Here is a 19129-nt window from a genome sequence, read left to right as displayed (position 1 = left end):
TTGTAAAAGAAATATTATAGTTCCAGTCATCACTTTTATATGGATAATTTTTCTTGACACCTTCCAGTGCCCTTCCAGCAATGATAAGCCAGCAGACATGCCTCTAGCAACATTTTTAAAAACCTCATTATTTTTTTTTTAGAAAATTTTGAATTTCACCAAAAAAAATAATAATTTTCAAAACAAAATGTATCAACCTAAAATTCAAAATGTTCACCCTTCATTCTATTCATAGTCACTTCCCTTGACATGCTGATCCCTATGCGTCCTATGCTAAGCAGTGTAGGAAAATTTGTGGAAATTTGTGTAGTTTCTCTTTAAAAATCATTCTGTAACAATGGCATGAATAAGGCAGCTGGTAAAACGTTAGATATGGCAAGACACGAAATGAGTACCAAAAAATGAATTGAGCTTTTATATAGCACAAGATCCACTAAATGTGCTCACAGCACTTAACAAAAGGTCTCAGACATGTAGGACGATACATGATGCTTGGATGGCACTGTCTTCCTTTTTAAATAAAATCGATTGAGTAATGCTGTTTTTCCAAGGAAACAACTTTGTGTCGGCCATAGCTGGACTTCAACCTGTGAGCTACAGGTCAGAAGCTGTTTCACAAACCACAAAGCTGTGATACTTTGTGACATAGTATATATATATATGTATACATTATCGTGTGTACGATATATGTTTCTGTATTTATATATATATATATATATATATATATATATATATATATATATATATAATATATATATATATATATATATATATATATATATATATATATATATATATATATATATATATTATTATTTAAAATATTTACCACAATGTTTGGGGCAGTCTACATCGATGTTTCAGGCTTAATTTGCCATCTTCAGGAGTCCTGAAGATGGCAAATTAAGCCTGAAACATCGATGTAGACTGCCCCAAACATTGTGGTAAATATTTTAAATAATAATTCGCTCCATTACTACATGTCGAGCACTTTTCGTACCATATTTGTATCAAACACGATTCAATATATATATATATATATATATATATATATTGCGCGTGTGTGTGTGTGTGTGTGTGAGCAATATATGTATATACAGTGTGTATATGAGATGTGTGAGAGAGAGAGAGAGAGAGAGAGAGAGAGAGAGAGAGAGAGAGAGAGAGAGAGAGAGAGAGAGAGAGAGAGTTATTGGATGCGTGTGAGCTTATGTTCGTATGCCCGAATCTGCAGTGTGTAATGTTTTTTTACTGATGGTCAATGTGCAGCGCTTCAAAGCTTCAGCATAAGCGCTATATAAATGTACATTTATTATTATCATGACAATTCCAGAGCTCCAATACTTTGTGACAGAGCAGCATCTTATCCCAGTCTACACAGTTTGAACGCGACATTAACGGAATTAAGCCCTGACTACACAGTTTGAACGCGACATTAACGGAATTAAGCCCTGACTACACAGTTTGAACGCGACATTAACGGAATTAAGCCCTGACTACACAGTTTGAATGCGACATTAACGGAATTAAGCCCTGACTACACAGTTTGAACGCGACATTAACGGAATTAAGCCCTGACTACACAGTTTGAACGCGACATTAACGGAATTAAGCCCTGACTACACAGTTTGAATGCGACATTAACGGAATTAAGCCCTGACTACACAGTTTGAACGCGACATTAACGGAATTAAGCCCTGACTACACAGTTTGAATGCGACATTAACGGAATTAAGCCCTGACTACACAGTTTGAACGCGACATTAACGGAATTAAGCCCTGACTACACAGTTTGAACGCGACATTAACGGAATTAAGCCCTGACTACACAGTTTGAACGCGACATTAACGGAATTAAGCCCTGACTACACAGTTTGAACGCGACATTAACGGAATTAAGCCCTGACTACACAGTTTGAACGCGACATTAACGGAATTAAGCCCTGACTACACAGTTTGAACGCGACATTAACGGAATTAAGCCCTGACTACACAGTTTGAACGCGACATTAACGGAATTAAGCCCTGACTACACAGTTTGAACGCGACATTAACGGAATTAAGCCCTGACTACACAGTTTGAACGCGACATTAACGGAATTAAGCCCTGACTACACAGTTTGAACGCGACATTAACGGAATTAAGCCCTGACTACACAGTTTGAATGCGACATTAACGGAATTAAGCCCTGACTACACAGTTTGAACGCGACATTAACGGAATTAAGCCCTGACTAAATAGGGCTGATGCTAGGGTGTGAAAGCAACTACTTTGAATAATAAAATTAACATTATCTGCTTCTATCTATTGCAGTATGATCTGAATTTTGAATTTACAGAACTACCTCTGAAAGCAAAAAAAAAAAAGAAGTAAAACTGTATTTTTCCACAGAGTATCCGATTCATGACACGGACATTCTCTTTCCTGATTCTATATACATTCTTATGACTGACTCTGATTCTATATACATTCTTATGACTGACTCTCTGATTCCATTCACGCTTTATATATGACTATCTTATCTGTCAAAATTACTTTTTTAAAAAAAATTAATAAAAAACATAGAAAACAACTCAATTATATTAATATTCTTAATGTCTAACAATCCAATTCAGTATAGTCTTTATTTTATACCTGACAATCTCATTCAGTAAACATTCTTTGTGTCTGACTGCCGTCCATCCTTCCCATCTATCCAATCTATTCTAAGTCATTATATCCTATTATACGATACAATTTGAGCTTCAACTTGTTTAAAAATAGCGCAATATCCACTAAACATACTCAAAGCCTGGCTGACAGCAACACGTAGCATGTAGAACGAGAAATGACACCTGTAAGGCAATATTACAATTTCTTCAGACCAGGTACTCATTCTACACCAGAGTACAATACGAGACTTTGAGTACAGAGCCTTTCCCAAGGACTCAACTATGGGCTAAGTGAGGCTCGAACCTAGGACCTTCCAATCCAAAAACAGGTGTCATACCACAAGACCACATAGCCACAATTAAGTGTATTCTTTTGACCGATTTTCTTATTCAAATCCTGACAATAAATCATAAATATTTCTGGAATTCATCTTATCTGGACTATCTTCTCACCAAAACAATCATGACACTCACACTCTACACAATCATGACACTCACACTCTACACAATCATGACACTCACACTCACACTCTACACAATCATGACATTCACACTCACACTCTACACAATCATGACACTCACACTCTACACAATCATGACACTCACACTCACACTCTACACAATCATGACACTCACACTCTACACAATCATGACACTCACACTCACACTCTACACAATCATGACACTCACACTCTACACAATCATGACACTCACACTCACACTCTACACAATCATGACACTCACACTCTACACAATCATGACACTCACACTCTACACAATCATGACACTCACACTCACACTCTACACAATCATGACACTCACACTCTACACAATCATGACACTCACACTCACACTCTACACAATCATGACACTCACACTCTACACAAGCATGACACTCACACTCACACTCTACACAATCATGACACTCACACTCTACACAATCATGACACTCACACTCTACACAATCATGACACTCACACTCACACTCTACACAATCATGACACTCACACTCACAATCTACACAACTACAATCATGACACTCACACTCTACACAACTACAATCATGACACTCACACTCTACACAATCATGACACTCACACTCACACTCTACACAATCATGACACTCACACTCTACACAATCATGACACTCACACTCACACTCTACACAATCATGACACTCACACTCTACACAATCATGACACTCACACTCTACACAATCATGACACTCACACTCACACTCTACACAATCATGACACTCACACTCTACACAATCATGACACTCACACTCTACACAATCATGACACTCACACTCTACACAATCATGACACTCACACTCTACACAATCATGACACTCACACTCTACACAATCATGACACTCACACTCACACTCTACACAATCATGACACTCACACTCACACTCTACACAATCATGACACTCACACTCTACACAATCATGACACTCACACTCTACACAACTACAATCATGACACTCACACTCTACACAACTACAATCATGACACTCACACTCTACACAACTACAATCATGACACTCACACTCACACTCTACACAACTACAATAATAATAATAATAATAATAATAATAATAATAATAATAATAATAATAATAGATCTTTATTGTCCACAAATATGGCAATTTGTCATTTAGTTACACTTGTCATAACGTTATATGATAACTATAACATTGAACAGACACCTCACTCCTACCCATTCTCTCTCTCTCTCTCTCAATCATGACACTCACACTCTACACAACTACAATCATGACACTCACACTCTACACAACTACAATCATGACACTCACACTCTACACAACTACAATAATGACACTCACACTCTACACAACAACAATAATGACACTCACACTCTACACAACTACAATCATGACACTCACACTCACACACACAACATACACTATCACACTCACACAACTACAATCAAAGACATCACACTTACACAATCATATGACACTACTAATCACTACACTTCATCACATCACACAACTCTACACAATCATGACTCCATCTACACATATGCACTACATACCACTACAAATCATGACACTCACACCTAACACAATCTGACACTACACCTACACAATCATACACTCACACTCACACTTACACACATACACTAACTACTCACACTCTACACAATCTGACACAATAATCATTGACACTCCACACTCTACACAACTACAATCATGACACTCACACTCTACACAACTACAATCATGACACTCACACACTCACAACAATATGACACTCACACACTACAAATCAATAATACACTCACACTCTACATCAATCATGACACTACACTCTACACAATCATATGACACATCACACTTACACATATCAATTACATAACATATATAACAATAATTGACACTCACATAACATGCACACTACAATCATATGCATCCTCTAACAATCTCACAATCTTCACTCACACTTACACACTACAATCATGACATCACACTCATCAAATTACACAGACACTCACACTCTACACACAAATATCATCTCCTCATCAACTCCACATACAATCTGACACTCACACTCTACACAACTACAATCATGACACTCACACTCATACACAATACAACATGACACTCCACACTCTACACAACATACAATAATACAATACAATCTACATCACAACTAACAATCATAACTACACTCTACACAATACAATATGACATACACTCACACCTCACAATCATGCACTCACACTCCACTCATAACACTTCACATCTACACACTCAATATGACACACACACTCTACACAACATACTAACTTTCACATACATACTCATCTACCTCTACAATCATGACACTCACACTCTACACAACTACAAATCATGACACTACACTACAAACACAATAATGACATCAACTCTACACAACTACAATATTGCACACTACATCAACTACATCTACACAATACATATGCACTCACACTCTACACAACTACAATTATGACACTCACACTCTACACAACTACAATCATGACACTCACACTCTACACAACTACAATCATGACACTCACACTCTACACAACTACAATAATGACACTCACACTCACACTCTACACAACTACAATAATGACACTCACACTCACACTCTACACAACTACAATAATGACACTCACACTCTACACAACTACAATCATGACACTCACACTCTACACAACTACAATCATGACACTCACACTCTACACAACTACAATAATGACACTCACACTCTACACAACTACAATAATGACACTCACACTCACACTCTACACAACTACAATAATGACACTCACACTCACACTCTACACAACTACAATAATGACACTCACACTCACACTCTACACAACTACAATCATGACACTCACACTCTACACAACTACAATCATAATAATAATAATAATAATAATAATAATAATAATAATACTTTATTGCATCCCAAAAAGGAAATTTTTTGTACAGACGTGTTATAATTTACACATAAGATAAAAATACAATGGAAATAGGATGTATATATATAAAAAAGGAGCAGCTCTATAACCAGAGCTGCGCTTTATAATATGAATAATTTCAACACTGTAAAATAGTTAAAACTGTCACTATAAATTGAAAATTGAAAAGATTGCAAAACAAATAAATTAATAAATTAATATTTATATTTTTAAAAAGTAAAAATGAGAAATAATTATATAAAATGATTATTGCTTGTTGTTCTAAAGCCTAATACTGGACGGCAGAAAAGATTTTCGGTGTCTCTCTGTTTTCGTTGAAATAGAGAAAGGGCGACCACTTCTTTCTGACATAATAATTGATGGTCTTAGTGGATGATACTGGTCATTTAATATTTTAGTTATTTATTTATACAAAATTTCTCGTATAAAAGATCTACATCGTCAACATCATTTATATAGCGTTTAATGGATTTTTTAATATTTGAATTTATTTTGTTCCTTTCCACTGCTAAGCACTCACACTCACACTCTACACAACTACAATAATGACACTCACACTCACACTCTACACAACTACAATAATGACACTCACACTCACACTCTACACAACTACAATAATGACACTCACACTCACACTCTACACAACTACAATCATGACACTCACACTCTACACAACTACAATAATGACACTCACACTCACACTCTACACAACTACAATCATGACACTCACACTCACACTCTACACAACTACAATCATGACACTCACACTCTACACAACTACAATAATGACACTCACACTCTACACAACTACAATAATGACACTCACACTCTACACAACTACAATCATGACACTCACACTCTACACAACTACAATAATGACACTCACACTCTACACAACTACAATCATGACACTCACACTCACACTCTACACAACTACAATAATGACACTCACACTCACACTCTACACAACTACAATAATGACACTCACACTCACACTCTACACAACTACAATAATGACACTCACACTCACACTCTACACAACTACAATAATGACACTCACACTCTACACAACTACCTTTTCAATCTTTTCTTTGTCTTCGTCTTGTGCTTGTGTTTGTCTTTTCTCACAATGCTAGAACCATCCTTAGTAGACTTGAAGGCATTTTTGATCGTTGGACCGGAGGACGATGACGAGGTGGAAGGTAATGATGATGATGATGATTGTGTTGAAGATGATGTAGTGGAAGATGATGATAACGTTGTAAGAGGTGATAGCAATTTAGTAGCTAGTATTGATGGCGATGTGGAGGGTAAAAATGAAACTAAAGAGGAATCAAACATGTCAATGAGACCATCTATATAATCTGTGAAATTTTTAAAAAGAGAGAAAAAGAGAGAAAAAGTTTTAAAATATAAATCAGCATTGTAAATAACAATAGTAGACTTTGCCTATTCCTGTTTCATGACAAAGTCCAATCTAGTGTTAAATGAAATATCTATGTGAGACTGTGATAAAACGTCATTTGTAACACACAACCAATTCAATCACACAGTAACACACAACCAATTCAATCACACAGTAACACACAACCAATTCAATCACACAGTAACACACAACCAATTCAATCACACAGTAACACACAACCAATTCAATCACACAGTAACACACAACCAATTCAATCACACAGTTGCCAACTCCAGCAAAACATTCATAGAACTACGAATTTTTGTCTCCATCTTCAAAGCTACCTTATCATCTTGAATTCAATGAAACTTGTTGACAAGAACACTCAGCTCCAGGATTTATATATTTAGGTATTTGAAGCTTCATTCAAACTTAAGATGAATATGGGGACTATTCGTTTTTCTTCATAAAAAATTCAAATTTTTATAAATTGAGCTTTTATATAGTGCAACATCCACTAAATGTGCTCAAAGCGCTTTACAAGTGGTCCCTGGTCAACAGTAACATTTAACATGTAGGACGGGACAGACGCCAGTTAGGCGGTATTACAATTTCTCGGACAAAGACAATGCTGTTAACGGCCAGGTACTCATTTTACACCTGAATACTGTGAGAGAATGTGAGTAAAGAGCTTTTTCCAAGGACTCAACTAGGCGCTGAGCAAGGCTCGAATCCAGGACCTTCCGATCTGAAAGCGAGTGTCATACCACTAGACCACATAGCCAACAATTTTTAAAACTTTCAAGTAGACAGCCCTGCAATCAGATGTGATGTCAGGCTATGGCAAATGCTGGACATTGAATTTAAACTTACAATGACCAGTGTCCAGGATAAGGACCAAATTGTTTTCTCTTTCTTTTTTCACATAAAAGAAACTACATTTACATTTGTTCTCCTAAATTAAGGATATAAATTTGACCCTGGTTTCACAATTTATATTTTTAAAACTAAAAGGATGAAATTCATCCTGTCCTAATTCCAGCTGGGGGTTCGTTTTATTTATTTTTATGGTTGTTCTTTTTCTTCTTACTACTACTACTACTACTACTACTACTTCTACTACTACTACTACTTCTACTACTACTACTACTACTACTACTACTACTACTACTACTACTACTACTACTACTACACTACTACTACTACTACTACTACTACTACTACTACTACGACTACTACTACTACTATTACTACTACTACTACTACTACTACTACTACTACTACTACTACTACTACTACTACTACTACTACTACTACTACTACTACTACTACGTCAACTGCCACTATTACTAATAGAAACAATAATAATAATAATAATAACAACAACAACAACAACAACAACAACAACAATCTCTACAGGACTGACTTCATTCCAATCAGCAACTGCTTCAACACATTCCCCGGATAATTTCATTTTTCACATTAAAAATTCCATGAACAAAATACATGTGATTGTATATCAATCAGTCAGTTCATGAGAAAAACCCATTTTGGTTTCTTTTTTAATATCGTGGGCAAAAAGAGAGAGAGAGAGATTGATAGAGAGAAAGAGAGATTGAGAGAAAGAGAGAGAGAGAGAGAGAGAGAGAGAGAGAGAGAGAGAGAGAGAGAGAGAGAGAGAGAGACAAGACAAAGAGAAAAAGAGACAGAGGAGAGACAAGACAACAGAAAGAGAGAGAGACAAGACAGAGAAAGAGAGGACGAGACAAGAGAGAGAGAGAGAGAGAGAGGAGAGAGAGAGATAGAGAGAGATGTAAGAGAGATCAAAACAGAGAGCATGAGAGAGACAAAGACAACACATAATGGAAATTAGACAGTAGACAAAGAGAGAGAGAGAGAGAGAGAGAGAAAGAAGGAGAAGAGAGAGAGAGAGAAGAGAGAGAGTAAGAAGAGAGAGACAGAGCAAAGAGAGAGAGAGAGATGAGAGAGAGAGTAGAGACGAGAGAGACAAGAGAGAGAGAGAGCAAACAGAGAAGAGGAAGAGACAGAAGAGAGGGAGAGGAGAGAGGAGAAGAGAGAAGAGAGAGAAGAAGAAAGCAGAGGAGAGTGTCAGATATTGACTTTTTCATGTCTCTGTCTTCCATATTGATATATTTTAACATTGACACTGACCTGGGTAAGCCACGGACGTATAGTAGTTGTCCTTAAATCTTTCTCTCCAATTCTTCAAACCCTTGACAATTTTGTTCAATTCCACATCATTTATTTGCCAGTAATTACCCCGGTTGGTATTAATCATGGAATTTGTTGGTGTTAGTCTGCCCAGCTTATGAAACATATAACTGAGACGTTTAGCAGACAGGGTGTGTCGAACAGTTGACTGTGAATAAACATAGATAGATAAATAATGATAATATTATTATTAATAATAATAATAATAATAATAATAATAATAATAATAATAATAATAATAATAATAATGATGATGATGATGATGATGATGATGATGATGATGATGATGATGATAATAATAAATCATTTGTATAGCGTGCAAATTCCATGTATTCTGTGCTCTAAGACACTTTACAATAAAACACGAATTCACAAAGGGAAAATAAAATAAAAACCACAGCACTGAAAGCTTAGTTTGAAGAACATTAAACTAAGTTAAATAAAGACTATTTTAAACAGTTCAGGGAGTTTCTGGTTGTGAGGGACAGGGAATTCCAGATTTTTGGAACTGCATTTGAGAAAGATCTGTTGGAAAAAATGTGTTCTTGATGTAGACCTTCTAGTTTCGAGTTGAATGGAGATGGAGGAGGATCGAAGATGTCTTGATGGTATATTGACACTTTAGAGAGATTTGATCTAGTCAGCAGCTTGTCCATGTAAGCATTTGTAGGTGACGCAAGCTACTTTGAATTCAATTCGTTGGGCAATTGGAAGCTGATGTAGTGATTTCATACCAATTTCGAGAGGAAGGGTGGGAAGGGGGTGGGGGAGGGAAGAGGGAAATATTGGTTATCAGACCTGCAAATATGTGCCCACCAAAACCAACTCTTCCCTGCTCGTTTGGAACAAGGGGGGAGGGTGTCTATTTCATTCTTACATTGCTCATGCCCAGTAGGCGGAGGATCTGCTGCAAAGGCAAAATACAATTTTTATTGTTCTTCAATTAGCAAGTTGCTGGCACTTTACTGCAGAGCTGAGACGGAGCTACACGTGAATATGAAGTAGAATTAAACCAAAGAATATTTCTAATTAGTGGAATTAAACCAAAGCAGATTTCTAATTAGCAAGTCGATAGCCCTACCAGAATGATAAGTTTGTTAACTTTGTGAATTCATGCCATTTTAAAAATCAAATTTAAAGCTCTTACTTAACACCATGTGTCCTGAATTATAATGTAATATAATGTATCTATGTTTCCTTGCATCTCACTCATGTCACTTTTTTTACTTTAAATATACACATATGCACGAATTGAATTTTAACTTTATCTTTCATTATTTCATTTTTTTTGGACATGCTTGTAATTTTTAGGTGGAGTAATTTGCATTTTTGTGTGTGCATATTTTACTCTTTTTGTATACATATTCACCTTATCTTGATGCATATTTTACTCTTTTTGTATACATATTCACCTTATCTTGATGCATATTTTACTCTTTTTGTATACATATTCACCTTATCTTGATGCATATTTTACTCTTTTTGTATACATATTCACCTTATCTTGATGCATATTTTACTCTTTTTGTATACATATTCACCTTATCTTGATGCATATTTTTCATTTTTAAAACGGATAAAACCGCTGGGCCAGGTCATATAAGCAGGGCTCAGTTTCCTTGAACTTCTTTTACACATCTCGAGGAGTTTGAGGAAACCGTGCTGGAGTGTAATTCGTTATTAGGTAATTAGAGTTGTGATAAAACTTACCTTCCAATGATCATTATTAGCCCTTTGATAATAGGGGAAATGTGTACTGAAATAGAAACAGTCAAAGATAAAATGATTAACATTTATTGATGAATAGATTTAGAGATACACACATATAACTAATAAGATTTATCATCAAGAACATTCCCATTGAATGACTTGTCACTTGGGTCATTGTTATCCATGCCTCACTTTCATTCATGCCTCACTTTCATCCATGCCTCACTTTCATTCATGCCTCACTTTCATCCATGCCTCACTTTCATTCATGCCTCACTTTCATTCATGCCTCACTTTCATCCATGCCTCACTTTCATTCATGCCTCACTTTCATCCATGCCTCACTTTCATCCATGCCTCACTTTCATCCATGCCTCACTTTCATTCATGCCTCACTTTCATCCATGCCTCACTTTCATCAATGCCTCACTTTCATCCATGCCTCATTTTCATCCATGCCTCACTTTCATCCATGCCTCATTTTCATCCATGCCTCACTTTCATCCATGCCTCACTTTCATTCATGCCTCACTTTCATCCATGCCTCACTTTCATTTAAAGCCTTCACAACATTTTGATGCTCATTCATTCCTTTTGTTTGTTTGTTTTGTTTATTAAGGGTTTTCTTGCAACACATTTAGGTCATATCAGCGCCAGTAAAAAGGAAGAAAATTTGATAGTAAAAACATTCTAGATGAACAATTAAAAGGAGTTGAGGAAAAAGTACGACATAGGAAACAAGATGTAGATTCCAAAAGCACACTATCAGTGTACTTAGTTTGAGATCACCTAAAAGTTTCACCCAGAAACCAGCACAAGATCCCAATAAGAGGAATGCACTCAAATGTCTACAAATTATATGTTTTAAAAAAACCCCAAAAAAAACCAATACAGTACATAGCAGAGAGATGATTTACAAGGAAAAAAATATCATCTCCCAAAACTATAACTATACATTCGACTGTTTCCCTCCCAGCCTCTCAAGCAAAGGAAGTCAATAAAAATTGATTGGGTGGTTAGGTTTTTAAGGTGTTGTGGAAAGTTATTTATTTATTTCATAATAGTACCCTTTCTAAAGGGGAGCAAATTTTTTACAAAAACCAGGAAAAAGTCAGGCGACATGGTCAAAAGGTTCTAAAAGACTTGGGGGTGGTATGAAATTGAGGCTACCTTAAAGTCACACCTGTTGGGCACAACATGATCTCATATCCGAGGGAAACACTCTAATGCCAATGAATATATCGATACCCGTAATAACATACAGAGAGACGGTTTACAATGGAAACAAAATCATCCTCCACAGAAGGAACAACACATTTTACTGTTACCCTCTAGGTTAAGGATGCCAGAGAGGACCAAAACCAAGCAATAAATTAAATATTTGTGGTCCATAAAACAGCATGAAAGTGAAAACGGGTATGATATCAGGAGATTCTTAAGAGATTGATATTAACTTATGTCGCTGGTTCAAACATCGTGCCTATCATTCATGATGTCACGTTGAATTTTGAGAAGGGAATATTGACTCTAACAAAAGTTTAAGATGAATTTTTAATGCAACAGGTTCGGTTTCCAAAAACATGGGATATTTTTCCTCTATCTGCATTTATTTCCACGAGTCTTTTTTATTTTTATGCATTTTGCTTATATACTTATAGCAATTATTCTGCCAATGCCCCAAATTGTGTGTTTCCTGATGATCCTTTTCAGACATTTTCTTCAAGTGGCCTTTGCAAATAAAGGAATGAATATCAGAAATATATACACACACATATAATATATATATTATATATATATATATATATATATATATATATATATATATAATATATATATATATATATATTAATATATATAATATATATATATATTATCTTGCTCACTACAATGTAATAAGTTGGCACTGAGCCCCCCCCCCCCCCCCCCCCCCCCAAATTGTCAGTCTTCATGTTACATCAGCACCCACTGTCATCTTGTTTTCTCAATGTGCTCCCCTTTGATTTGAAACAACATAACCACTAGCTGTCGGTGTGAAAGCGTCCTTTGGATTTGTTCTCCCGCTGCCATCGAGCCAGTCATCACATTCATTGTATCTGATCTCAGACATCCAAAAGAGTGAAATGAAATGTAAATGTCTTACCTAATAAATTCAAGACATCTTGGCTGTACAAACACGATGCTTGTTGTTCAGAAAGCCAAGGCCACAAGATGGAGTTTAAAAGGGAAGGTCTGGTGTACTCAGAAAGTCAGATTTGTGATTACCTGAAAATGACATAAATCAAAATGTATCATTTAACCTTATTCCCATACTCTGTTTATCATCTCTGATTCCTGTACTTTGGTACAAATATACCTCAGCCCTCACATAACAAAAACAAATACCACAACACACCTATTACTGCACTGTGCGTACAAATGTATCCCAGCTAACAAGAGCAATTTAATCTGTATATTCTATTCCTGCACGTGGGAAACAAATCTATCCCAGACTTTTAAGGGCAGTGTGCTCAGGGTACGGTCTTTGCTTCGTGCCTGAAAGGTACTAAGTTTGATCATTTGCCCTAGCTCCTCCCTCAGTGGATCTCCATCCTTGACGCAGTGGGGAGCTTGAGGCCTAATCGTGGGCAAGGAGTAATTCCGGTTGACCATCACAAGACCATCCTGGATGTCAAGCCTGTAGCGAGCCACTTGACTGGCACGCCCAAATTAGAGACTAATGGAGATCCAACCCGGTGCCCGAATGGCCTCGGCCATCCCGGACTCCATACTTCTATGTTCAATGATCATGTCCAGGAAACAGATTTTCCAATGGTGAAGCGGTCGGCCGCTTAGCCAAATCCTACCGTTCGTCCACCTGGGTGGTCGACACGTCGAGAAATAAGCAATGTCCCAATACATCTTCAGCTGGAAAATGCAATACCCCAACAAATATAGTATCCCTCAATATCGAAAGCCAGAGTATGGCAAAAAAATAACTTTTGTCAAAGCTACTGGCCGTCCATAGCGTTGACATCCTATTACAGGAGATCTATCTTTATCTAGATGCTCAATCTTCTCGATTCCAGATCCCAGGCTATACGGTGGTCCAGCGAGAGGACACATTGAGGCTCAAAGGAGGGTTAGCGTTTACGCTAAAGAGCCATCGAGGGTAAGGTCATTGAGAGCGCAACGGACAGCAACGAGGTTAATAACTGTACCGATGGTTAGCCAAGGGAGCGAACGGTGAACTGCTGCAGGTGAAGAGGACAGTCCTCTGTGACTTCCTGCATAGCCAGCAAAGGCCGGTTTTGTTACAGCAGGGTGACAACACCAAGGGTGCTATCTCTCCACTCTGCAGATGGAACTTCAGGAAGCTAACTGGAGGAATTCAGTCCCTTCATCGAGCAGGTTTTCCCTGCCATCCCTCCAAAGTCGAGAATATAAATTATAACCAGATTTACCAGACTGCTGTTAAGAGCGCTCACTGCTCCATTCCACGGACAAACGGAAATTTTACACCTTTGCTGGATGGAAGATTGGAAAAGCTGCACAAGAATTGCCAACAGACCCATTCCGAGGATGTAGTTGATAGACTACTTCAGTCTCTGGCAGAAGGAAGAAGCAATGGTGGCAGGAGACAGTGGAAAGTCTCGACTTTGCACACCCCAGCAGCCACGCTTGGCGATAAAGAAATTAGATCCGGACTGGAATTACGCGAAGGCTGCACCAGAGTGTGAGGCAGATACAATTGCCAAGAATATAAAGACAACAGCAAATGGGTCCCTGATCAGGATTTTGAGCGCGGCGTCCGCAAGGCGTACCATACTATTTTGGACTCGCTACCTGAGGAGGAGATGGACTGGACATTCCCGTTCAGTCCCCGAGAGGTGGGTGCAGCCATTAGTGATGTATAAAATGGCACAGCAGCAGGGATAGACGGCGTTTATCCCAATATGGGCCCCAGAGGCAATGTCTGATGTCCTTGTAAGGAAAGCTCCCACAAGTGTGGAAGTACACAAAGACATCCTGAAGCCAGGGAAACCAGCGAAGAAAGCCGACAGTTACAGACCGATATCACTACTGAGCTGCTTGTACAAAGTGTTGGAGGGAGTTCTATTAAAACGATGGGGCGATCCTAGACGCCGCCCTGCCACCCGAGCAGGCGGGCTTCAGGGAAGGGAGGTGCACCACGGAACAGGTCACTGCCCATACAGAGCATATTGGGACCGGGTGCAGTATTCATAGACCTATCGGAGGTGTACGATACGGTCTGGTACGAAGGAATAATGCTCAAACTTGAAAAGATCATAAGGTGCAAAAAGACCTTGAAGTTGTTCTCTTCAATCTTAGGGGAAAGAAAATTCTACAACGCACTGGGAGACGCTACAAGTAAAGTTAGGAAATTGAAGAATGGGGTCCACCAGGGTTCGGTTCTAGCGTTAATGTTATCTAATGTCTACATTAGCGACATGCTCAACACTTCCTCCCTGGGGCTGGGATACGCAGACGACTGACTGGGCACTCGATACTCAAGGTAAAGTGTGGACCCATATCTTGAGAGCTTACTCAGCGAGAACGTCTCCAGACTCAAAGCCTACTTCAACAAGTGGTATACTAGATCCCATATTCTTCCTATTTACTGGCGCTGATATGATCTTACATTTGTTGCAAGCGCAGTGAAACCCTTAAATACAAACAAATACCTCTCTTTCATGAAATAATTGTGGGTTTTTAGGAAAATTAATCGCAATTTTTTTGCAAATTTTGTTGATTTAGCTTGCAAAAAACAGCCATGTCAGGGTAATAGTTCTTCTATTTGTGTAACTTGGACAAAATAATAAAATCAATTTCCTACTAGTTGTAAAGCCTGCTGCATGTAGATGTTCTAAAAATGTAATGCATTAATTAGTAAATAAAAATCAAACAAAAAAAAAAACAACAACAAACACAACAAAAAAAATCCCAAATCAAACAAACCTCATGTTTTACTGGATGTGTTGAAATCATTGGCTCTTCTTGTTGGAAGCTGTCTTGTTCAAGACCTTGATCAGCAATGGCATTTGGAAAATAGGCATTATCATCACCATTTGTTGTAGCCATTTGGGATAAGCTCAAGGAATCACCAGTATGCAAATGTTGATTTGGAATATCAGTGGATAAAATGTGCTGACGGTTTTCATTCACTGAATTAGCTGTGTTCACAAACATTGCAACAGGTATAGGTCCTCCATCATCATTACCACCTTTCTCTGTGATGTTCTCATGAGAAGTATTGTCATTTAAATCATTCAACTCATCCGGCAGTCGAAGACGCCCCACAGAAGGGATATGGTTATCTATAGGAGTAGTTCCAGCAGTCATATTGGTGGTATTAGACCGGTGTCTATGGACTCCCTCGCCAAACCATTCTGTCTCAATAACATCCCAGACACCTCTTGGTTTTTTACCATTTATTTCAACATTGTAATCTTTATAAGTGACATTTGCTTGTGGAGGAAACGACAAAGGAACTGTTTTCCAGTCTTGCTCTGATTTGACAGAGTTGTCTTGTGTCGAGTCTGCTGATGAGGATGAGGCCGTATCTAAATCATCTGGTTCCACTTTGATATCTGGTGAATCCAAAAACTTTCGACTCGCCATAATCTTCAAAGAGCCCGTGTGATTTGAGATCTGATTTTTTTTAAATGAAAGAAATAAAAGGAAATAAAATGTTTGTTTTTGTTTCAGAGGTGAGATAGCTGTTGCAACATTTTAACTTTCAGAGGTGAGATAGCTGTTGTAACATTTTAACTTTCAGAGGTGAGATAGCTGTTGTAACATTTTAACTTTCAGAGGTGAGATAGCTGTTGTAACATTTTAACTTTCAGAGGTGAGATAGCTGTTGTAACATTTTAACTTTCAGAGGTGAGATAGCTGTTGTAACATTTTAACTTTCAGAGGTGAGATAGCTGTTGTAACATTTTAACTTTCAGAGGTGAGATAGCTGTTGTAACATTTTAACTTTCAGAGGTGAGATAGCTGTTGCAACATTTTAACTTTCAGAGGTGAGATAGCTGTTGTAACATTTTAACTTTCAGAGGTGAGATAGCTGTTGTAACATTTTAACTTTCAGAGGTGAGATAGCTGTTGTAACATTTTAACTTTCAGAGGTGAGATAGCTGTTGTAACATTTTAACTTTCAGAGGTGAGATAGCTGTTGTAACATTTTAACTTTCAGAGGTGAGATAGCTGTTGTAACATTTTAACTTTCAGAGGTGAGATAGCTGGTGCAACATTTTAACTTTCAGAGGTGAGATAGCTGTTGCAACATTTTAACTTTCAGAGGTGAGATAGCTGTTGCAACATTTTAACTTTCAGATGTGAGATAGCTGTTGCAACATTTTAACTCTCTTCAGTTCATCCTCATTGAAAATCAAACAAATGTGTTTGATTTTCCATGTATGAACTTGAGAGAGTTAAGGTCATTTCTGTGCTGGTGAAAAAAAAAAAAAGGCAAATGACAGAAAAGTCAAAATACCGGATCAATCTGACAAGTGGACAATTTAAAAAAGTGATGAGACATAGATCCAAGTCTAAGAGTAATAACAATAATAGGGTAGCCCTATTCGTCCTTAAGGTCGAATAGCATCAACCGTGGTTGCCGTACGTACGGACAAATAGTGTTGCTTGCACTATTCGTCCTTCACACTAAAGCTGGGCAATATTCCGTTTTTGCTTTTACTGAGCTGGATTCGAATCCACGTAATTGCATGATATATCCGTATCGTCTTAAATGTTTCACAAACCCCACCTCCTCTGTTTGTGAGTCAAATAATCAGTTATGTTTGTTTGAGGTGTGTGTGTGTGTGTGTGTGTGTGTGTGTGTGTGTGTGTGTGTTAATTTCGTGGGGTTTTTTTTGTTTGTTTTTTTCTTCTGGGATATGATTTTTATTCCAGAATGGTGATTGATTTCTTATAAGGAACAATTGTCGTGTTCTCCTATTGGTAAGTATCCCATTCAAATACCTGCTCGAGAGTTTGGGTTGGCTAGGCACAGAGGAAGATTCGGCAAGTTTTCTTTGTTTTGGTTTTTTTGTTTTTTTTTTTGGGGGGGGGTTGTTGTTTTGTTGTTTTTTTGTTTTTTTTTTTTTTGTTGTTTTCTTTTTGCTGGGGGGGGGGGGGGGGGGGGGTTATTGTTGTTCTTTTTTATTTGTTTTCATTTGTTGGTATTTTCCCTGCTTTTGTTTGATTTGTGTGTGTGTGTGTGTGTCTATTGTGTGTCTACGTGTGTCTTGCCTTTTTTACATTTTTTTTTCAATCTATAATAGTGGGTAAGCACTCAGTAACTATTTGTTTTAAATGACTAGTATTCAATTTGTCAAAATATTATATTAGTCATAATAGTATAAGCAGCGCAAAAAAACACCAAATTTCTGTATCTCTTAAGAAGCAGTTTTAATAATCTTGATAATTCAGTGAGTGCCATCAATAATAGCTTGAATTTAGCCAAAATTTTTGAACGATGTCGATACCTGTCCTTCAACTTCAGAAAATGTTGTTATAAGTTGTACAGTCTTGAGTAGACTAGCTGTATGAAATAATGATAGATTTAATTCATGGCGAATTCAATGCGTTATCAAATTGGCAGTAAACGAGGTAATTGTATAGACGGGATGGAATTTGGCGGCT

At 37.4% G+C, this 19129-nt stretch overlaps 1 protein-coding gene across 2 annotated transcripts in view; it reads right to left on the bottom strand.

Annotated features, from left to right (window-relative positions):
• LOC144958018 (uncharacterized) overlaps positions 1-19129 on the bottom strand; it is a 50040-nt gene that overhangs the window by 7650 nt on the left and 23261 nt on the right. Inside the window, exons 4-8 of one of the 2 annotated variants that reach the window (XM_078889608.1) lie at positions 16439-17131; positions 13623-13744; positions 11483-11528; positions 9713-9920; positions 7211-7499 (exon numbers count right to left, since the gene is read on the bottom strand). In XM_078889608.1, coding sequence (XP_078745734.1) covers positions 13721-13744; positions 16439-17131 — 717 coding nt within the window. In that variant the 3' untranslated portion in view covers positions 7211-7499; positions 9713-9920; positions 11483-11528; positions 13623-13720. Of the gene's footprint in view, positions 1-7210; positions 7500-9712; positions 9921-11482; positions 11529-13622; positions 13745-16290; positions 17132-19129 lie in introns of those variants that run through there. The other variant, XM_078889607.1, reaches the window with a different exon arrangement.

The sequence above is a fragment of the Berghia stephanieae genome, chromosome 12 (assembly GCF_034508935.2).
Source record: "Berghia stephanieae isolate SIO BIC M18660-M18661 chromosome 12, UCSD_Bste_1.3, whole genome shotgun sequence".
NCBI lineage: Eukaryota > Metazoa > Mollusca > Gastropoda > Nudibranchia > Aeolidiidae > Berghia > Berghia stephanieae.
Note: the sequence above shows the minus strand (reverse complement) of the source record. Positions and strands in the feature narration are given on the sequence as shown.